Consider the following 24,653-nt stretch of genomic DNA (forward strand, 5'->3'; position numbering starts at 1 on the left):
GATGCGTATAAATAAATAAATAAATAACAAACGATTTTTAGCCAAAATCGTGCTAGACAAGGACGAGGTAGAAGGGAAGCAAATACTGCTGAAAAGTTAATAATTATGCGACTCCCTATGCTGCCATTGTCCAATTAGAAAATTTCTCGTATAAAATAAAATAAAAAATAAATTGTTTTCCATTCTCGTGCTTTTGGAACCGCGTTGCTTTTGCCTGAAGCCGGCTCATGTGGCAGGGTAAGATGGTCATTTCATCATTTGAGACGTTTTTCATTTTGGTGCCATTTCCTTTTAAAACCGTGACTGGTGGTGCTCTACAAAATTTTGACAGAGTACCAAATATTTCTGTTGTTAACCTACCAGTCTTCAACTTACAAATCTCAGGGATTCGTGGAACAAAGGATAGAAGTGTCTTTTACGAAAATAACAATGGGGATAGAATTGTCATCCCATAATGTAAAAATATGTAATACTAAAGGATCAAAAATTAAGTTCAAAATTTTGCTATATGATTTTTAGGAAGAGTATTTTTTTTAAAATATAGTTATATATTAACTTGAAACAAAAATATATATACAAACATCTGGTCAGCAATAATATAAAAAGTAAACTAAGTATTAGTAGTTTTAAACTATTACTTAATGAAAAAACCACATAACATTTAATAATTTATAATGATAAATTAAATTTCACTAATAAATATATTATTAGAATTCATTAGTGGAAAAAATTGTCTCTTTATATTTAAACAAAAATGAAAAATAAAAAATTGACAATTGTGGTTAAATAATAAATAACGTGATGTATTAAAAAACAATATTAGTAGTTAGTTGAGTAAAATAATAAATATTAAATATGTATATCAAAAGAACATATTATTTAAATGACATGTTTGACATCGAAATAAAAAAAATGCTTCGTCATTATTTTTGTAATGTAGTGAAGTGAAAAACAAAGAACAAAAATTACACCATTGCAAATGAAAAAGGTCAAACCTCCATTGGACAAAACTCGGTTATTGGACTATCAGAAGAAGCCCTGGCTCATGGAAGGACCCCAGCCGTGTAATGATATCATTTTCCAAAAAAATATATATATAATTATATTATTGTCAGTTATAATTAAAAACTAAATGAATATAATCAATAAAATTATCACTCACTACCATAGTGGATTAGAATTTAATTAATTTATTCAACCATCGAAATAATAATAAAAATAATTAATTGCTGTCTAAATCGATCCAATCTTGTTTAGTTTGTATTAAAGGGGTTGGTGGCTTCTCTACATTTTTTTTATTAAATAAATTTAATCTAACTCTGAACATGTTGAATTGAGTTAGGTAAATCAAATCAAGATTTTGAAAAAAAAATTATTGAAAATTAATTTTTTAATAATAATATAATTCGAAAAGACATTTACAAAATATTTAAAATATTAATATGAATCGTATCAATTTTATCGCCTTAAGTTGTACATAGCTTCAAAGTTTGAATTTTATTGTTCAAGGAACGTTTCACGACTTGAAAAAGAGAGAATACACCCTTTTTCTTTAAGCATCATATTGGATTCTCAAGTAACATTCTTCATATTTTAGGGTGTGTTCACTTGGGGGAGAGGAATTGAAGGAGAGGAATTGGGGGAGAGTGAGTGGATGTATTTGAGGGAATTTGAGGGTGAATTAATTGTTGTTTGTTTGAGTGAATTTGGAGGTAAATGAGAGTGGATTTAGAAGTAAAGTTTATAAGAATTAGTGTAAGATTTGATTGATGTGAAAGATAAAAAAAAATGTTTAATAGGTAGAAATTGAAGATTACCAAAATATCCCTAATTATTAATTTGATATAAAATGATAATTGTTAATGTTATATTTAATTGTAAAAATGTTTATAAAGAATAAACATTAACGTTAACTATTATATTATTATTATATTATATTATATTATATTATATTATATTATATTATATTATTATTATTATTATTATTATTATTATTAGTAAAATATACAATATATGAAAGTAAAAGAGGAATAAAGTAAAAATGTTTATAAAGAATAAAAAATTAACGTTAATTATTATATTATTATTATTATATTATTATTATTATTATTATTATTATTAGAAGTAAAATAAACAATAGATGAAAGTAAAAGAGAAATAAAGTAAAAAGTTGTTTTTGAACAATAGAAATAAGGAGATGAAGAAAAGTTGGTGCTGTTGCATGGATAAAAATCAACACGTGGGGGAAAGCATGGAGAGGTGTGCAGGCTTATGGAATTGGATAAATCACCATGGGAATCGAATAAAGGGTGTAGTGGAATCGAATAAGGGGTGGAAGGAACTGAATAAAGTTTGCAGGAATTGAACATACATATCAGTTGTATTTGTTCTTTCTATTGGAACCCAATACTCAAAAGTGGGAACCGAATACACACCATCAGAACCAAATACAACTTTTCTTCAAGCTCTGTTATTCATCTTCTTCATCTTCAACGACTCTTCATCTTTAATACAACAATAGCCATCAACATTGAATCACTATAGACCAAACATCCATTATTGGTCATCATTTTCACTCTCTGGAATCGAATTACTTGCATTTTTACGTGATATTTTACAAATAATGGAGGGCAAAGTTGAGATTTCAATCAACATCACCGCAATTCCGAGCGTATTAGCGGGTGATAAAAAGGTGCATATCCCGTAAATCCGTTCAATTCCATCGTCTTGTATCCGCTGAAACGAACACGAATTCACTCGCAAATCAATCGTCGCATTTTCTCTTGAACAATATTATCCATTAAAGTGAACTCAGCGTTAAAGTGTGTTTAGTTAAATTGAGCTATTTTATAAAAGTATATTATGTGATTAGTACGGTGAATTGAGATGTAATCAAATTGCTATTTAAGTGGTAAATACAAAGGAGGCATGTGATGTTTATTTTGAATAAGAGATAACAAATGTGATTAAGTGATGCAAAGGTAGTTCTTCCATTTCCGCAGTGCCATAAAAAGCAACTTCAAGTAGTTTAATTTATGTCCATTCACTCTCAAATAAAAGACATATTACCCATTCTACTATTATTATTTATTGTCATAAATAATAAAATTATCATTTAATAATAATAAATAAATGATATTAATATAAAAATATATATCTTAATGATAAAAATTAATAATAATATTTTTAGTATTAACATTTAAATTTATATCACATTTATTTCCAAAAATAAAATGATAATCACTTGATTTTATTCACTAAAATATTTTTTTAAATTTATTATATCAATCACGTAATACACAAACTTTCCTCTCAAATTTATTTAAATCACATTTTTTTCTTAATCTAAATAATTCCAACTTCAATTTCTTTTCTTCTTAAATTCACTCCTCCAAATTCCTATCTTAAATCCAAACACAACCTAAAAGTTTGACGGAAGCAAGAGGTATTTTACATATGTATGTGAAATGATTAATTTTCGTGAGAAATTAATATATGCTTTATATATTATTATTTTAGTTTATTATGTTTCAGTCACGTGTGGATTAAACTTGATACTCAAAACTAGTTTAAAAAATCCTTCAATCATTGTTGTGTACTTGCTTAGTTTTTAATTTTTGAACCCTTACTCTCAAAACACGATGATGATGTATATGAAGTAAAGAGTAGGCTTAGTGACCCGTGTAGAGAACATTATCCCATTTTTATATATAACTCTAAAACCATCATAAAGTCTTTTAACGTTGGAAGAGTTGTTGTGGAATCATGACCACATCCACGCATGTTTGAAAACGATTTGAAAACTGGACCACTTTCAAAAGAATCATAACTGAAACTGAAAACAATATAAAGGGGGAGATATAGCCATAAAAAACGGAGGCACTCTATTATAACCTCTCTGCTGCATAAAGGCTAATATTCTCTCACTTAGTCCGTTTTATCCAACCATCAAACCTAATAAGAGACCAAATATATGAATCATGATGATAGTTCCTCTAGTAATGAGTATTATCTCTCATGTATCATAATGTATTAAGTCTCACATCATAAGCTCTTAACTCTAACGAATAAACCATATGTCTATTCCAGGTCACAATTAAATGAGTTTTCACAAAATAACTAGTTATGTGCACAAAATAATTGAGAAAACATTAAACTAGATAAGAGTTTTATCAAAATGAAAGTACTTACAATGATTGTAATATCATGGAACCAAGTCTCATTAGCGTTACATGATTCTTAAAATTCTTTGGTGGCATGCTTTTAGTTAAAGGATCAGCAATCATCAATTCAGTGCTAACGTTCTCAATGCTCACTTTCTTTTCTTTAACACGTTCTCTTATGGCTAGATATTTAATATCGATGTGCTTACTTCGAATTTCACTTTTATTATTCTTAGCCATAAAAACAACAACAAAGTTATCACAATACAACTTCAACAACCTAACAATTGAGTCCAAAACTCTAAGCCCATATATAAAACTCGTCAACCATACATTATGTGAAGTAGCCTCAAAGCAAAAAACGAACTCAGCCTCCATAGTAGAAGTAGCAGTCAATGTTTTCTTTTTGCTACTCCAAGATACAACTCCACAAGCTAGCATGAAAACATAACCAAATGTAGATTTTCTAGTATCAACCCAACCAACAAAGTTTGAGTCAGAGTAGCCTATCACTTCCAAATTATCAGTTCTTCTACTATATATGAGCATGAAACCTTTTGTTCCTTGAAGATATCTCATTACTTTCTTTGCAACTTTCCAATGGTTAACAACTAGATTACTCTGATATCTTCCTAAAACTCTAGCTGTAAATGCAATGTCAGGTCTAGTACAAACTTGAGCGTACATAAGACTTCCGACAACTGAAGCATATGGAATATTTTCATTTGTTCTCGCTCAAGACTATTTTTCAAGCATTGACTTAATTCAAGTTTGTCATCCTTTACAATGAGAGCTACACTTGGTGAACAATCTTTCATGTTAAATCTCGCTAAAACTTTGTTTATATAGGTCCTTATAGACAAACCCAAAAATACCTTGAGATCTTTCTCTATGGATCTTAATGCCTATGACATAAGATGCCACACCCATATCCTTTATATCAAAGTTCTTTGAGAGAAATTGTTTCACCTCATATAACATACCCTTGTCGTTGGTTGCAAGCAAAATGTCATCCACATATATAACAAGAAAACAAATTTTGCTCTCACTAACCTTTTGGTATATACATTGATCTATAATGTTTTCTTCAAAACCAATAGAAGAGATAACTTCATGAAATTTTAAATACCATTGGCGTTAAACTTGTTTTAATCCATAGATGGACTTATTAAGCTTACATACCAAGTGCATACTATTTCTAGAGAAAAATCCTTCAGGTAGGTTGTTTCATGTAAACCTCTTCCTCTAGATCACCATTAAGGAATGTTGTTTTCACATCCATTTGATGTAACTCAAAGTCAAAATGAGCTATTAATGCCATGATTATTCGTAAAGAATCCTTCTTAGATACAAGAGAAAATGTATCCTTATAATCAATTCCTTCTCTTTGAGTGAATCCTTTGGCAACAAGTCTCGCTTTATATCTTTCAATTTTACCTTGGGAGTCCTTCTTAGTTTTGAAGACCCATCTACATCCAATGAATTTTACACCATTAAGCAACTCAACAAGATTGCATATTTGATTAGATGTCATAGAATACATCTCATCTTTCATAGCATTATACCATAATTTTGATTCCTTATAACTCATGGCTTGTGAAAATGTTTCAGGATCTTTTTCGGCTTCAATGTTATAATCCGATTTTTGTAAATAGACTTCATAATCACTAGAAACTGTTGGTCTTTTGATTCTAGTAGATCTTCTTAATGTTGTCTCAACATCTTGATGAGAAGTTTGTTGTTCAACATTTACTTGTTCTATCTCATCTTTCATAGCATTATACCACAAATTTGATTCCTTAGAACTCATGGCTTGTGAAAATGTTTCGGGATCATTTTCTACTTCAATGTTATAATCCGATTTTTGCAAATACACTTCATAATAACTAGAAATTGTTGGTCTTTTGATTCTAGTAGATCTTCTTAATGTTGTCTCAACATCTTGATCAGAAGCTTGTTGTTTAACATTTACTTGTTGCTCCTCGTCAACAACTTGATCTATATTATCCTTCTTAGCAACTTGTGGAACTTCAAATACTGGTTGTCTAATACGATTTTTAACTAGAGGGGTGTGAATAATTATCAATCTATCATTTGATTGAGATGTTTGAGCTTCATAGTTATCCTTTTCAAGATCAACACCTTGATTTAAATCACTCCTACTAATCAAGTCATTTTCAAGAAACTTTGCATTTCTTGATTCCACAATCTTAGTGTTATGAGTTGGATAATAAAATCTATACCCTTTGGACTTTTCGACATATCCAATAAAATACCCACTAATAGTCCTTGGGTCTAGTTTCTTCTCTTGTTGGTTATAAATTCTTATAGACATCCTCAAACACATACATGTCGTAAACTAGGTTTCCAACCTTTGAATAACTCAAAAGGTGTTTTTAAAACAGCCTTAGTTGGAACCCGATTTACTATATACACAATCGTCTTAAGTGCTTCAGTCCACAAGAACTAAGGAAGTTTTGAATTACTCCTCATACTTCTCACCATATCCATTAAGGTTTGGTTTCTTCTTTTTGCCACACCATTCTGATCTGGAGAGCCAGGCATGGTGTACTGGGCAACAATCCCATGTTCTTGAAGAAATATAGCAAACAGATCAGGTGATTGTCCATTCTTTGTATATATACCATAATACTCTCCACCTCTATATGATCTCACAATCTTAATTTGCTTTCCACATTGTAACTCTACTTCAACCTTAAAAACTTTAAAAGCATCCAAGGCTTCATCCTTAAAACAAAGTAAGTACAGATACATGTATCGTGAGTAATCATTTATAAAGGTGATAAAGTATTTTAGACTACTTGCATCCATATTTGGACAACAAATATCTGTATGAATAATTTCTAGTAAACTTGAACTCCTCTTAACACCTCTTTTGGACTTGTTAGTTTGCTTTCCCTTAATGCAATCGACACAAGTCCCAAAATCAGCAAAATCTAAAGTACCATGTACTTCGTCATTTATTAATCGTTTAATTCTCTCAATGGAGATATGTCACAATCTTTGGTGCCATAAAACAGAAGAATCCTCATTCATAACACATCTTTTTAACCTAACAGAAACATGCATAAAACTATAAGCAATGTTGTTTTGTAATTCAATAGAGTAAAGATCGTCGCATAATTCCCCAAAGCCAATAACTTTGGATTTATTCAATAAAGTAAAACAAGAATCCATAAAATTAATAGGAAAACCCAAAGGTATAAGTTGTGAAATAGAAATCAAGTTCTTGTTAAAACTAGGAACATAAAAAGTCTTTTCTAAACATATAACAAAACCACTACTTAAAACTAAATTGCATGTCCCAACGACTTCTACATGTGAACTCATCTTGCTTTCTGAATAGATGCATTGCTCACTTTCCATCGGTTTCCTTAGGTTTTCCATATTCTGCAAGGTATTAGAAACATGGATTGTAGATCCAGAATCAATCCATCATGTGTTATGATTAAAACTAGTCATATTAGATTCATAACAAACAAAAGCAAATAAATTACCTTTCCTTTCAAGTCAATCCTTAAACTATGGACATTCTTTCTTCATGTGTCCCTTCTTTTTACAAAAGAAACACTTGAACTTCTTCTTAATAAATGGTTGAGTAGGAATATTTTCCTTCTTATTAACTTGGTTCTTCTTATTCTTAAAAGAAGTGGTCAAGTTCACCTTCTCCCCTTATTCTATCAATAGTTTTTCTTCTTCTTGAACACACATGATCAATAATTCATTAATAGACCACTTATCTTTGTGTGTGTTGTAAGAGATTTTAAATAGGGCATAATGGTGAGGCAAATTTCACAAAATATAGTGTGCTAGGAAAGAATTAGACATGGTAACTTCCAAAGCTTTTAGTTGAGCCACAATGTCCCTTATGCGCATGATATGATCACATGCCAATGAGCTTTAAGGATGAAAACTGCATTATAAGGGTGCTGGCAAGAGATTTATCAGATGTGGTAAATTGCTCATCAATAGTCCTTAGTAAATCCTTCGCATTCTCATATTGGTCAACTAAACCCCGGATCCTACCAGAAATGTTGGTTTTATGAACGTTACAGAGAGACGACTTGACCTCTCCCATTTTTCATAAAGTGTTGGTCTTAGTAATACCTGATGGTTCTGATTTCCTAATAGCATAATCAATGTCCATCCAACCTAAATGAAGAAGAACTATTTCCTTCCAAACCTTATAATTATCACCTTTCAACTCGGGAATACCACACTTGATATTAGAAATATTCACAGATTGAGAAACCGCAAATTCAAAAATCATGTTCATTATCATAATTTGAGACTAAAATAAATGTCATGTTTTACCAATGGAAACATGTCTTTACCAATTAATCTATTAACATAAAACTTGCATGTGTGCTAAAGTCTTACTCAATTAAACTCATTTAACCTTATGATAAAACTATTAAATTATGTCATATTTCCTAATTCCTGTGGGAAAATTAAGAATCATAATAAATATTTTATTCTAATTAATCATATAAATGTAAGAAAAGTCCTTTAGGTATATTTCATCATATTACATTAAATAGTTACAATTAATGTTTCAATAAACTTATCTTTATAATATAATTTTAATTAATTAAAGATGTTTCGGGTATAGGGTTGAAGTTCTTTACTCAAAGGCACTCTGACGCTCAAGTTAATAAGTGAAGCATATAATGTGCACCATGACCCTAAAGTCATACCTAAGACCTTTATTTATACTAGTTGGTGATGGACCTTTACCTTTCGCTAGCCTAATGACGACTCAATCACACCTTAATTTGCATTAGGGGCTTAATGAGTCATTACCACTGGACACGACCCCGGGAGGACGGCCACAGGAGGATGACCTCGGGAGGATGGGCATGGGAGGACGGCCCCAGGAGGACGACCCCAAGAGGAACATACGGTACCAAGAGGACCGTACAGTACACAAGCCCCCCAAGCTTGAGCATGATGTTATTCTGCGAAGGGGTTTTGTACATGACCTTCCTAATAAGGACGGGTTCTCCGGTTGGCTTTTGTCTCTATGTCCTCTTTGTTCGTTGATCACGATGGATGGTTGAAAAAATAGGTCTTGCCTTTGTTGGCTGAGTTGGATACACTATTGATCCTTCGATGAGGCTGGCTGGAATTGTTTTGGTGAAGATCCATGGTAGTCGACCTTTGGTGAGGCCGACCGGGATTCCTTTGGTGAAGGTCCACGATCGCCGACCTTCGGTGAAGCCGGTTGGGATTCCTTTGATGAAGATCCACGGTCATCGATCATCGGTGAGGTCGGCCGATATTTCTTTGGTGAAGATCCACGGTCATCGACCTTCGGTGAGGCCGACCAAGATTCCTTTGGTGAATATCCATGATTGCCAACCTTTGGTGAGGCCGGCTGGGATTCCTTTGGTGAAAATCCACGGTCGCCGACCTTCGATGAGGCCGGCCGAGATTCCTTTGGTGAAGATCCACGATTGGTGACCTTCGGTGAGACCGACTAGGATTCCTTTGGTGAAGATCTATGGTCGCCGACCTTCGGTGAGGCCGGTCGGGATTCCTTTAAGTCCAAAGTATGATCGAGCAGTTGAGGCCGGATGGTCGAATGCTTGAGGCCAAATTTGGCTAAGTACTTGTGAGGTTGGATGGCCGAGCAGTTGAGGCCGGATGATCGAATGTTTGATCCCAAATTTGGCTAAGTACTTGTGAGGCCGAATGGCCGGATGCTTGATGCCAAATTTGGCTAATTACCTGTGAGGTCGAATGGCCGGATGCTTGATGCCAAATTTGGCTAAGTACCTGTAAGGTCGAATGACCGAGCAATTGAGGTCGAATTGCCGAGCAGTTGAGGTTGAATGGCCGAACAGATGAGGCCGAATGGCTAAATACCTGAGGTCGATTTACCAAGCAGTTGATGCCGGATGGCCGGATGCTTGATGCCAAATTTTGCTAAGTACCTGTGAGGACAAATGACCGAGCAGTTGAGGCTGGATGGCTGGATGCTTGATGCCAAATTTGGCTAATTACCTGTGAGGCTGAATGGCCGAATAGTTGAGGCTGGATGGCCAGATGCTTGATGCCAAATTTGGCTAAGTATATGTGAGGTCGGATGGTCGAATGTTTGATGCCAAATTTGGCTAAGTATCTGTGAGGCCGGATGGCCGAGCAACTAAGGCCGGATGACCGAATGCTTGATGTCAAATTTGGCTAAGTATCTGTGAGGCTGAATGGTCGAGCAATTGAGGCCGGATGGCCGGATGCTTGATGCCAAATTTGGCTATGTATTTGTGAGGCCGGATGACCGAGCAGTTGAATGGTCGACTTCTTGAGGCTAAAAGGTTGACATCCTTTAAAACACCACTCACTGGTTCCTTATGGCTACAATAGGGGATACTCGTTTGGCCCCACGGTGGGCGCCAAAATGTTTCGGGTATAGGGTTGAAGTTCCTTCCTCAAAGCACTCCAAGTTGTCTTAAAGACCGGACGAGCTCTCTAGTGGTCCTCCATCCTCCAAGTTACGTTCGCTCTACCTCCTTCTCGTCAAAGCCATGCGGGCGGATACCTGTCAAAGGCACTCCGACACTCAAATTAGTAATATAACCCATCAGTTAGCTAAGCATGTGATGAATATAATTTGCACCGTGACCCTAAAGTCTATATAAGACCTTTATTTATATTAGTTGGTGATGAGCCTTTACCTTTCGCTGGCCTAGTGACGGTGCAATCACACCTTAATTTACATCAGGGGCTTAAGGAGTCATTATCGTTGGACATGGCCATGGAAAGACGACCACGAAAGAACGACCTCGGAAAGACGACCTCAGGAGAACAACCTCGGAAAAACAGCCACGGAAAGACAGACCCGAAAGGACAACCCCAAGACGACGGTCGTTAGAGGACGACTCCAAAAAAAACGTGTTATACCAAAAGAATCTTACGGTACAAAAGATGCTCTGATTAGTTTCTAATTACTAAAATTTATATTTATCACTAACAATTAATATTCTCTAAGCGTCTTATATTTAATCAAAATAAAATATGAATTATATTATAAACATATAATATTCAAATTTTTTATACTAACATTAAATATTAGCATAAATTCCACTTGCCTTTTTATAATTTTAATTTAATTTGATTGCAGGTATAATAATAGACAATGCATATCATAATATCATAATATCTATATATATATATATATATATATATATATATATATATATATATATATATATATATATATATATATATATATATAAAGGCAATTAATATGTGTAGAAAAGAAAAAGCAAGCTTTGATTAAGAGTCAGAAGTCGCAACATGCCTTCAACCTAACGGGTATGTATGCAAGCACAAAAGAAGAATAAAAAATAAAATACGGACACTTCTTATAAATGAAACACGTTTAAGGGTGTGATCTTTTGGGGGTATTTGGAGGAGATGATTTGAATGGATTTGAGTGAATTTGAGGGTAATTTTTTAGTTGTTTTTTTGAGTGGATTTGTGGTTCATTGAGAGTGGATTTAGAAGTAAAGTTTGTGAGAATTAGTGTAGGATTTGATTGATGTGATAGATTTTAAAAATTAGTTTAATTTGTAGAAAATAAAGATTACCAAATTGCCCCTACTTATAAAAGTATTATAAAATATTATTTTGTAATGTTATATTTAATTGTAAAAATGTTTATAAAGAGAAAAAAATTATGAATAATTGTTAAAATTAATGTTTAAAAATTTTAAAATTTAAACTGTAGTAAAATGAATGTATTTTAAAATGTAGAATTAAATTGTAATATAATTTAGTACGAAGTGATATCAATTTATTTGTCACGCATGTGAGAATGATTAACATTAATCAAACAACCACAATTAAGTAGCAAGTTATAATATCACACGACATATAAAAAAGTTGCAAGAATTCAACATACAAATATTGTTTTAATAATTCATCATGACGTTGATTCAACAAGGTATCGTTGCAATGCATTGAAACGATATTGTATTGGCATCCCTATTAGACGTCTTGTATGAGATGGATGCGAAGATAAAAATTCGAAGCACTGTCTGCTTAAATTATGGTCTTCAATGTTCATAGTCCATAACAAGTTTTCAATTTCCTCTGTAGTTGGATTAGATGATTGAATGGTAGCATTTACCAGGTTGATTCGACGCTGCATGGCCTGTGTATGTCGTTCAAGAACAGCAGACAGTCTTCTTGATAGATGAATTTGTTGTCATACACATAACAAAAAAATGAAAATACAATACAATAAAATACAATAACTACGAGTTTTGGTAATCTCGCCACATATGATCGGCTATAGAATCCCTAATACTACTACCAATCCTATGGTCCTCTTCTCTAACTTGAGATGATGAAACATCATGTTGTTCCCTTTCATTCAACTCGTTATCAACTTCATCGAGTAATGAGTCATCGTGATCCATGCCCCGAAGGAAGTTGTGTAATATACAACAAGCTAGTATGATGTTTGTCATCGTCTCCAATCCATAGTGTGGTTCAGTGCCACTTGTAATGATAGGGAATCTTTTTTTCAACACACCAAAAGTTCTTTCAATTACATTTCTCAATGATGAATGGCGATGATTAAACAACTCCCGTGCATTTTGTGGTCCTCTGCGTGTATATTCTTTAAGGTGATATCTTACGCCTCTATATGGAGTCAAAATTGTGCTTTTCAACATGAATCCTGCATCACCAAGGTAGTATTTTCCTACAATTTTGCACATACAAAGGTAATTAGTCACTACTAAATAACTTCGTGCACATCGATTGTTTAGACACTGACCTTGGGGGATAACCAACAGATCATCTCGATCAAGAGCATTTTTTAAAATTCTTGAATCAGATGCAGTGCCTTCCCATCCAGCAAGAACATATGTTAATTTCATGTCAAAATCACATGCCGCAAACACATTTTGTGTTGGCCAATCTTTTCTTCCTCGAAATCTCGGAGCTTTAGACTTTGGAACCCTTACCCTAACATGAGTACCGTCTATGGCCCCTAAACAATCCTAAACATAAAAATATGAACTCATCATATGACTCAGAATTTGTTATCATCCTTTGTTGAAATAACGTTTAAAATATAATCAAATCACTACCTTAAAGTACGAATAAAATCGATTGTTGTTCAACACATGTGGATGAACCTCATTTCCTGATGGTTGAATTAGAAATTCAAATTCTAAACTTAAGATAACATCCAACACATTGTGAAAGTGTTTGCTAACCGTCGAACCTGATCGATGAAAGAAAAATGCCACACTACGATTCTTAACATTATGACCAATTATATGAAGAAATTTAGCAACTTGTTCCTCCACTGTCGACTGAATAGCGTCCTTAACTAACCCAGTTGATCTTAGTCTCTCACAAAGATTAATAAATGCCTCTGGACCCATCCTAATAATGTCGCGACACTGATTAGTATGCACAAGATATGACATTAATTGCTCCCTACGACGGTCTCTATCAGGTAGGTAATTGCTTACACTACTTGAATCACTGGAGTACATATTCAAGATACTCAATGCGTGTCCAAGAATGCATAACATTGTTATTGCCGCCAATGAAGTGGTTATTTGTAAGTGTTGACGTATCATTGCGATAATTTTGAAGTCTACACCAACCACATCATCATCTACATCTTCGCGGTCCAAATATGATAAATCTATATATTCTTCCATCTATATTTACTTAAACAATTACACATACTACAATCAAAATCATGCATTCATATATTCATTAAACATAATTGATATATACATTAATACATTCAACTAATCATTATAAATAAACAACAACAAATACCATGACAGAACAACAACATTTCAAGTATTTTTTATCAACTACATACATATACATATAACAAATCAAATTCAGGTTTCAAATATTAATACATTCATATATTAAATAACATAGAAATATAAATCACCATAATATATTTCATTCATACATTCAAACTTGTAAATGTACACATAACCATCACTGATTCAATCATTCAAATATATATATATTACATCCAAATAATCTAAAACACTTACCTCTTGAAGACGTTCAACACATATATGCACACTTGAATATCGTTTCAGCAACAAATTTTCAGAAATGAGTGGCACAACCAATTTTCGTCACATCACACAACCAATTTCACCTTACACGCTACCTTGCATTCAAACCTGCAAATATAATCATATGCGTTTATTAGATAACAGCCCCAATTTTCAATGCTTGCACAACACTGAATTTAACTTTCAATGTTACATTAACCTTTACCACTTTGGTCTACTGATGCACCACACTCGCCCACTTTCACAACCAACCACACAGCCACCTCTTTTCTACTAATGGAAGTCTATAAAACCAACCTGTTTCCTACCAAGTCAATAAAAATTACTTAATAACTCATACTTAAACTATCCAAGTCATGACACTTTGGTTTGATTTTGAACAAAGAAGAACAAAACACCAATTCATTTCATTCAATACCTACTACTACTACGGCAAATGATACAAATTGATGTTGTTGAATCACCTCCTTCACCTTTCGTAGCTCCCACACCGGTCCAGCAACTTCGCAATCTCGACCACCTTCACGCACCTACGCCCACTAGGATCACAATGCCTCCAACCAATCAACACATGCATCACAAACGCACTGTCAGAGCAAGGACCATGATCTTTCACCCACCACCATCCACTCCTCTGCATGGACAACATATGTTTCACTCCTCATCCGCATTCCATATGCTTGCTTCTCCACCGTTCTTATCAATAACATTGTTGCTTCCTTCTCCACCTTCTTATCTCTCAGATGGCCTCCGCCACGCTGACGACGTCCTCCATAACAACCTCCACCCAAATCGTGTCATTGCCTACCAAGCACAACGATTCCAATGCTTCTCTTCAACACTCACAACCACTCACCCCTACCATACCTCTCCACTCCGGTCCATCATCTCTTCCACAGTGCCGTCCAACAACAACCGTGGTCCAACGCTTGCAGCTGCTCCGGAGATCCTTCTTCAACCCAACAATCGAGTAACCGATTACACATACCCCTGTAACCGGATACAAGATTGCGGTAACCGATTACACATGTGTAGGAAATTCTTCAAAACGCTGTAACCGATTACGCGAGCCTCGTCCTTCACTGTTCATCATCGTCTTCTTCGGCTCTCAGACACGCAGATTCATCTTCTTCTTCAATCCTTTGCTTCTTCATGTCATCAACACGCACAACGTCATTCTTCCTTCCAGTCTACAAACCTGCAAATCAAAACCAATGGTTGCACATACATCAAAATACGTTCTACTAACCTCACCAGTTTGTCTTCCTCGTCTCAGCGCAACAACCGACCACTTTCCCTTCGCACACAGCTTTCAACAGCAACCAATTTATTATGCTTCTGATCCCTCAATAAATAGAACCACCTACACACTATCAACCGCATATGAAGTCTGTGTTATGGTCAATGGTGCTTTCATATCCACACTGCACTTTCACTGTGTGTATGTGCAGGAATCTTTGCTGTTTAATGGATTTATCAAGCAATGTAACATCAACTGAGGAAAGCACAACACAGGAATATTTCAGTAACCACGCCACCACGCCAAAGCCAAGAAGCACTCCCGTGTATGAACAGTATTAAAGTAAAAGCTGACCACCACCATACAACTGTTATGATAATATTTTTAATGCAGTGTTTGGAATCGGTTATGTGCTACTGCATTGTGTTTGCACTGCGTTAGGAATTAGTTATACATGATGTACACGGCTGGAATTTAACTAATAAGTGGAGGGCATACATGACATTTCCGTAAGAATTCACGCAAATCTCCTCGTTCATGCGGGTGACCAAAATCGGATGAATCCCGCAAACCCGTCTTCGCTCATCCATTCTTATCAGCTGAAACGAACATCACAATTGAATGAATTCATCACTCGCATTTCAGCATGAACAGTATTATCCGTTCATGCGAACACGGCATAAGAGAATTCTCTTCTTTAATATGCCCAAAATGAAATGTAAATGCGTTTCAATAATATGTAACCTTCAGCTGGGTCCCAAACGAAAGCGTGTATGAACACAGACCCAAAACAATATCTTATGGTTTTAGCATTAAAACATGAAAGGCTTCATTCCATCCCAGAAACTTCACAGAACACTTTCTTCTTTCTACCCAGTTTCAAAACAATTAAGATTAAAAAACACAATACGCAAAGGATGAACCAGACAAGGCAGAGGATAAACATTGCTCTGATACCAATTTCTTCTGTCCAAAATATAGCTCAATGAGAAAGGAAAAAACACGCGTTTATTAACAGCCAGCTCCTCTTTTTTTTTTCTTTTTGTTGACCACCCCTTTAACTAAGGGCTCCCCTACAAATAAGAAGAATTTAGAAAAAGACTAATCAACAATAAAAGAAAGAAGAACAAGGACTATCTAGCAATTAAAGAAATAAGAAAAACTATTTAAACAAAAAAGACTAAAGAAAAACATTTTTTATAAAGAATTTAGAAAAGCTAAAATGTTTACTTGTTTAAAATCACTAAAAATACCTCTAAAAACTTCTTTTTAACTAAAATATTACAAAACTAAAGAATTAAAGAGAAAAACATAAAACTAGCCTAATTCTAAACATTTAAAAAGAAAAACAGACTAATTTAAACTCCTAACCACAAATAAAAGTGCAAAAACAGGGAGTTATCAACTACTAAAATCTGGAATACAATTATTGTACTTTTTGAAGTATGAATTTTGTATTTCAGATTGTAATGCTTTGGAATGGAAAACTATCACAATTCCTCTTATGTGGTGGAAACAGAGGGTTAGGAGTAACATACATTTGGAACTATGGAAATGTTGCAATTTTGAGAACATTTATAACTGTTAAGAATGCTATAAAACAATTTTAGAGTTGTCATAACTATAAGGTTAAATTCATGAAATTTCTTTTTGATTTCAGATTTTTTTCAAAAAATAATTGTTGATAATAAATATTTGTTTTTTTATGGTTCTATTGAAGAACATAATGATACTGAAGATGTGGTGAGGTGTAATTATTTCAAATGGTACAGTGAATATATGGTGAGGTGTAATTATTTCAAATGGTACAGTGAAGATGTGGTAATGTGTAATTATTTCAAATAGTGTAGTGAAGATGTTAGTGGTGAAATATATGTTATTATCGTGAGACAAATGACGAAGATATATAATTTAGAGAAATCTTTTAAGGATTCCAAAAAGTGGGTCCAACCAATGTAATGTTGTTGAAATTTTCATGACCTATTGTAAAACATAGATGGAATGAAATTACCATGGTTTGTAGTAAGTGTGATGAATACATGTAGCATCTCGTTATGTAATGTGAAGACAATATTTGTAATGTTATAAAGTGAATAAATGGGAAGTTTGACTTCAGTATAGAAGTAAGCATGATAAAGACATCTAATTTGTTGGCAAATACATTACATACAATATCTTAGTTATTCTAGAAATACATTAACAAATCAACATTATACTTCAAAATACATTACAATACCTAAATTGATAAATACACCATAATATCCAAAATGATAAATGCAATATTGATCTAGAAATAGATTCATAAATACATGTGAATAACTAAATTTACTTCAAAATACAACACAATAACCAAATTGTACTTCAAAACACATTTGAGTTTTAACTTCAAAACATAAAAATATGAGCCAAAAGAAATAATAAATATAAGGACCAAAATATTAAATAAACTTATTATATTTTTTAGAGAAAATAAATTTTAAATATTTTGAATAAGTTTAAATTTAAGTTAAGCAACATCATAATTACCTTATTAAAATATAATTTTAATATGTTTTCTGTATTTCTTTTAGTTTTTCTACTTTGTGTCTCTACTTTAGTTAACTTTGTTCAATGTAAAACTCTTTTTTTTAGTGTTCAATATGATCGTAATTTTCGTAATTTATGTTAATTTAATCCTTTTTCATGATATCGTCTGAATAGTTAACGACATTCTCTACACGTTGGTAGTGTTTGAATGAGCTGTATGATTTTTGCACACATGGTCTATCCAACATGGTGAGTTGGATTTGTTTTGTTTTATTTTTCACACCTCCTCCATCTTTCCCAGAATAACAAATATGATAAAGATCCTATCAGATAGAGGCACTCACACACACACACAACTTCTACAACACATAACCATCTTTATTTAATTAATCTCCAACGCTGTTCAATTTAAGCTACTTCCTAGACTTATAAACATTTATGAAATAATATAAAACAATTCCGATAAAGGTTAAGAAGAAACTAACCACATACACAATTTTTAAGCCATACTCATGACATAGACTATAAGCACAAAGGGTACCAAACATAAAGTTGAACCACCACCATTAGAGTCATCGCGAACAACAATTAACCACAACGCCATCTTTACCACCCTTTTGCGTAAACCATGTTCAAATTTGTAAAATCAAATCGTGAATCCACCTTACGACAACAATTTCGTTCCACCATTGAACCCTAATTCCCAAAGTCCAAATTGCAGATATGCAAAGTCGCACAAACCACAAATGAAACACTACCAAAACCACCACTATGCGAAATCTCTTCCACCACCATCGTGAGACACAAACCAAAATCGTTGACCATCTAACATGCTACCCAAATCGCAAAACACACATCAAAGCCCTAAATCACCACCACTGTCCATGCACAAATATGCAAAATCAAAAAATACAAAACACATAGATTAAGAATTTCAATGATGATGAATCTCTTCGAATTTCAGTGAACCATTACCAAAAAAATAAAAAAGACGATGACCTCCACGCGATTTTCACGACTTTCTAATAAAATTGATTAATTAAATTAAATCCAATTCACATTGTGTTAGACCAATCATGTGTGTAAAAATCATACAATTTATTTAAACAGTGTTAATATATAATCTACATAATTAATCATTTAGACGAGGTCATAAAAAAATACTAAATTAAACAAATTATAAAAATTAAACATAGTAAACACTAAAACAGAACAAAGTAAAAAAAAAAACTAAAAAAAATATATATTTAAACCTATCTTAAATCATATTAAAATAATATTTTTTTATGTTTACTTTTCCTGTTTTATATTTCACATCCAAACAAAGCAATATTTGGCGGTGGAGCCTCGACAACAAAACATCAGGTGATTAAATGGTTGTAAGACAGTGTGTTTCTCTGCAATTTGTGGTGTGTGCACGTCGTCATCACCAGGATTTGTTAGAAGATGGTAGAACGTTATGAGACTTCGCTGCTTTTGCTCTGTCTCTTCTCATTTTCTGTACTCGTTCTAGCTTCTTCGCCATGCCCCCTTACTGGTTAGTTCTTATGCTTATTATTCTTTCCATCCTCTTTTTCATGTTACTCGTGACTTTCTTTCTGCATCCCTTTTCTCCGTTTGTGCTTATATAGATATTTCTTCTTTTTAACGGTCTTTTAGCTTTGTAATTGTTATTTTTTGGATTCTGATTTGTGCTCCTTCTCACCAAACACTTCATCCGGCATAAAAATGTGATGCTTTCGACGATATTAGGTTGCTGACTATGCTTTGCACAGTGCGTGTTTGACGATTTGTCTTGGCATTGCGACTAACTCGTGCCTGCTATATATATAAATTATAGGCATTCTATTTCAACCTAATTCATTTCTTCTTAGCTTTGTTATTATATAAGCATGCATTTCTAAGTTGTATTGTTGCAAATGGTTACCTGGCTCTTCATTTTTCAGTACAATCATTGTTATTATACAACTCCATGCTAATAAGTCTTTTTGGATGTGAAATGGACGCCGAATAACGTCGTGAGTGAGAGATTTTTTGGTTGTTTATCCATGATTTTCCCAATAACTAATTTCCGTAAGAGAATCTAACCACCTTTTGAGGGTTTCCTTTCTCAATTACATTTTTCTGTCCACAATGCTCAAATTCAGAACTTGCTTACCATATCTATAAAGCGCGAACTCAAAATCTTGTTTAAGAGGGCATAGTCTAGTGGTACTCGAACCAGCTTCTTGTTGATAATTCTGAGTGAGTTTAATGTTTTATTTGGATAAATTTATTAATAAACTTCTCTCTATACACATATAAAGAAAACAAAAAGTCAGAAGAAAGAAAAAAAATAAGTAAAATGAACATTTCCAGTAAGCTAAAGTTAATTTTTATAGAAACTATCCTACGTAATTTGAAATTTCTCCAAAAGTTGAGGTGCATAAACTAAAATTGACGTATAGTAAAGTTCTATTCATTTTGCATTCTTAATGTTTTCCTGTAAGTAGTACATATGGTGGTCGAAGCTAATATCATAACATGACATGTACATGACTTTATTTTTATTTATTTACCGAGATGTTTGGTCTGGCTATCAAATGATGATTACTATCTAGCAATTCTTTGTTAGATAAAATAAAGTGTTCAACCTACCAGTGTTATTTTTTACTCAATTAAAATTTCTGGGTTCATTTTTTAAATCAACAAATATACAGGGTTATCACTAGTGAGAAATATCAGCGAGATTCCTCAGGATAACTATGGTAGGGCGGGACTCTCTCACATGACTGTTGCAGGTTCATTATTACATGGATTGAAGGAGGTATCCAACTTAATTTTTTTTTATATGAGAAGTCATATGACAATCGTGAAATGCTGTTATTACTAACATTATATTAAGAAAAATGAATCCAAATTGTATTGAATGATAGGTATCAAGTAGTAAATGAAATTGTATTGAATGATAGGTATCAAGTAGTAAATGTGAAAAAGGGAGTTAACTGAAGGAGCAGCTGATTGTTTATAATACTTCATTGTTGTGTTGTGCCGTTTGTTTATTGAAACAATAGATTTGTTATTGATAAACAAGTTCTTGGTATAAACTTTTACAGAAGGACTGGTAAGAGATAAAAATACTAAGAAACAAATGAAATGAGTTATTTTTAAAGTTAAAATTAACTTATTCATAAGCTATTTTGTTGAAGCTCTTTTACATAACTTCTTTAAATTCTTATTTTTGATTTATACATTAGTTAATTTTAGCTAATGGAAAAATTTATTTTGTTTTTTTTCTTATTTCTCTCATGAAAATCCATCTGAAGAAACTTTTCTAAGCAGACTCAGTTTTATTATATTATTTTTTAGAAGTCAAAGAAAAACTTAGTTTTTACTAGGAGAATTCATAGTCCTAAACTACTCTCGCTTTAGGTATTAAATCCTTTTTGCAGCTATCTGTGTGGTCTATGATGTCCAAACTTTCCTGGAACAGGTTGAAGTATGGCTTCAAACATTTTCACCTGGAACATACACCCCAATTCATAGGCATTCCTGTGAAGAGGTTTTTGTTGTTCTCAAAGGGAGTGGCACTCTTTATCTTGCATCAGATTCGCATGGAAAATACCCTGGAAAGCCGCAGGAGCACTTTATCTTTACAAATAGCACATTTCATATTCCTGTTAATGATGTTCATCAGGTAAACCATTTTAAGCAACAATGAGACGTCTCCAATTTAATTTGATTTTGGTAAAAAAGTTTAGGATTGTAAACATTCTTGAGAATAATATCTTCGGGACAAGTCATAAACATTAGAATGTTAAGTGCCAAGTTTTCTAAATGTTATGGGTTGTTGATCACTTAATCTAAAGAATTGGTACATTTGCATTAAGTAAGGTGCTATATGTTTTTAACAGATCAAAATGTTGATAAAGGGAAAGATAAGACGTCATGGATACTTCCTTTTGTATTTTGGATAATGATAACTTGGCATGTATGGCTATTAGTAATGTTATTGACAATTTTTCTTGTTAGGGAGCATCATATTGTAAGAAGTTTAAACTTTTCTTTTACCTGAGAAAATATAGCAGGCTGGCATGTAGGGCTAACCTTTCCTTGTCCGTGTTGTAAACTAGAATGCGTGAGCTTATTGAAAGAGTACTAGCTTTGGTTGGGCCTGTGTACCATGTCAAATGATGTTCAAATGAAATGCAAGTTGGGCGAATGAAGTAACTATTGGGAGTTTGTTATAATTTCTTTGTTCTATCTCCATTGTTTATATTCTACTCTAATACGTGTCGCTTTGGTGGTGATATTTATTGTTTAGTCAAGGTCTTCTTGTGCCCTGTTGATTTTTAAATTACTAAAAGAATCTGTGTTACAGCTTTGGAACACCAACGAACACGAGGATTTACAAGTGCTTGTTATAATATCTCGTCCACCTGTTAAATTGTATGTATTTCTTCTCGTACCAGTTACTCCATGATTCATACTTTACTAACTCCTATCCTGGCTCTTCCAAACATGGCAAACTGCTGAAGCTCTTTATTTACTGTGATTAGTAAACGCATTCTTATTTCCTAGTAACTCAGTAGATGGGATACCAAAAAAGGCGTATTCTACTTGGTTTTTCATTCTCTGCTCGTTATGTTGTTTTCTTCTCTAGCTTCTTATATATGTTGATTGATTTTATTTAAAACAAAATTAAGAAATCATACTAAATGGATAAACCAAAATCTGAATTGCAATTTTATGCTTGTATTGCAGTGACTCCACACAATGTGTTCTTTAGTCGACCAAAAGAAGATTATTAGTGTGAAGTTTGTTTAAGAATTCTATTTGATTTGGTTCTTGTGCGGATAAAGATTGAATTTCGTTGTTCTCTACGAGTAGTTTGTTTTAAGAATGACTTTGACTTCATTTCATATAAATCGATACTGCGTGCAAACCATTTTATACCTAACGATTGAGTTTATACCCGGACCATATCATCAGTCTGGTGAGAGACGGTTCTTCGTCACTGATTCAATAGAAATTAATATAGTTTTTAAATATTTTCCCACTGAAGTGCGTCTCTTCTTTCTACGTAGGTGGCATTATGTGTTTTTTCCTATTATGGAAGGGTAGGGCTGGCCACTCCCTCAAAATTAAACACGGGGCCCATATGTTTTTATATTTTTCATAATGCAGACTTATGATTTAGTAATTCAATTATATGTGTTATTTTTATTTTATTTTTAGTCTGGATAGCTTTCCTTTAGATATTTTTAGGTTTAATTACCTACTTAGTCCCTATGTTAGGAGGTAATTTTCTGTTTAGTACCCGGTTTTAAAAATGTAGGTATTTGGTACCTATGTTTTGAAATTTGTATCAATTCAATCCTATCCAGTTAACGACGTTATAATTGATGCGAGAAATTAAGGACGTTAATGAAGATGCATTCAAACATTTGATAGCTATTCCACCCAGGCTATCATTAACGTCCTTAATTTCTCGCATCAATTATAACGCCGTTAACTGGATAGGATTGAATTGATACAAATTTCAAAACATAGGTACCAAATGCCTACATTTTTAAAACTGGGTACTAAACAGAAAATTACCTCCTAACATGGGGACTAAGTAGGTAATTAAGCCATATTTTTAAATACTGAGACAGTTACGCAGACAACTTTATATCTTTCCATCATTTGTCTTCTTATTACTCATTATGAATGTTTTGGTTATTATGACTAGATTTGCATACGAGGACTGGTCCATGCCTCACACTGCAGCGCAAATGAAATTCCCCTATTACTGGGATGAGCAATGTTATAAGGAATCCCCAAAAGACGAACTATGATTGGTAGCCAAGGTTTGCACATTTTATTACTGGAGATTTTCTATCACTGAGTGTTTCTTAGCAAGAAATTCAAAGTTATTTGAAGAAAATTTTATTTTGTTTAGTCTTGTATTACCATTTCATTCACAAAGACCGGATCATGTAAGCCTTTTCTGAAAGATTGCCACAATTTGGTCCAGATGATTATGCGAGTATGGATGGCTGCGATAGCAATTTTTGGTACTCATACAGCTCTTATGCATAATGTTGGATACAGAATCTAAGTGTGGATCCAACAATCGTTCTAGAGTGCTATTAACAATGTCAAACTTTTAAGCTGCATCCAATCTCCGCTTTAAAATCATGAACGTTAACAGAGATGAAGGAAAACTTGCTAAGTTATAAAAAGAAAGTTTTCATCGACCTCCCCCTTAAATACTGAATAGTCATTATAATCGAACAGTATGCACTATACAATGCTGATGATGATGTTTGTTTGAGAAAGTATGTTCAGATGTTGCTAGTTTATTTCTGATCTTGTTCTTATTTTGTTAAATTCAAGCAGTTATTGAGTTGTTAAGGTCCTATTGTTGTTTGGAAGAGGCTTTTTTTTTTCCTTTTTTCTTTTCTAAATGTTTGGGTTAATGCTTATTGTTTTTAGTTTTGGTTTGATGCTCGCTAGTGTTTAAAGAAAAAAACAATAGTTCTTAAGTTGGTCAAGTAAGTATTGGGATGTTATTGTTGTGCTCTATAGGTCACAGTTTCGTAAGTGCATTTCTTTCATTTTAAATTCACTTTACTACTACTGATGTTTCCTAAACAACTTGAAGGT

The 24,653-nt window shown here is 33.2% G+C and overlaps 1 protein-coding gene across 2 annotated transcripts; it reads left to right on the top strand.

Annotated features, from left to right (window-relative positions):
- Window positions 1-19,352: 19,352 nt before the first annotated feature.
- ABP1 (endoplasmic reticulum auxin binding protein 1) lies at window positions 19,353-24,066 on the top strand. 2 transcript variants are annotated; one of them, XM_047324027.2, is made up of 6 exons: window positions 19,353-19,560; window positions 20,723-20,829; window positions 21,496-21,699; window positions 22,384-22,451; window positions 23,737-23,854; window positions 24,022-24,066. In XM_047324027.2, the coding sequence occupies exons 1-5, from the start codon at window positions 19,470-19,472 to the stop codon at window positions 23,840-23,842; spliced, it is 576 nt and encodes a 191-aa protein (XP_047179983.1). In that variant the 5' UTR covers window positions 19,353-19,469; the 3' UTR covers window positions 23,843-23,854; window positions 24,022-24,066. The 2 variants fall into 2 exon arrangements, with proteins under 2 accessions (XP_047179983.1, XP_047179981.1); XM_047324025.2 differs by having other exon boundaries at window positions 19,355-19,560; window positions 23,737-24,066.
- The last annotated feature ends 587 nt before the right edge of the window (window positions 24,067-24,653 follow it).

Source organism: Vigna umbellata, chromosome 8 (genome assembly GCF_029865625.1).
Source record: "Vigna umbellata cultivar VRB3 chromosome 8, Vumbellata_1.0, whole genome shotgun sequence".
NCBI lineage: Eukaryota > Viridiplantae > Streptophyta > Magnoliopsida > Fabales > Fabaceae > Vigna > Vigna umbellata.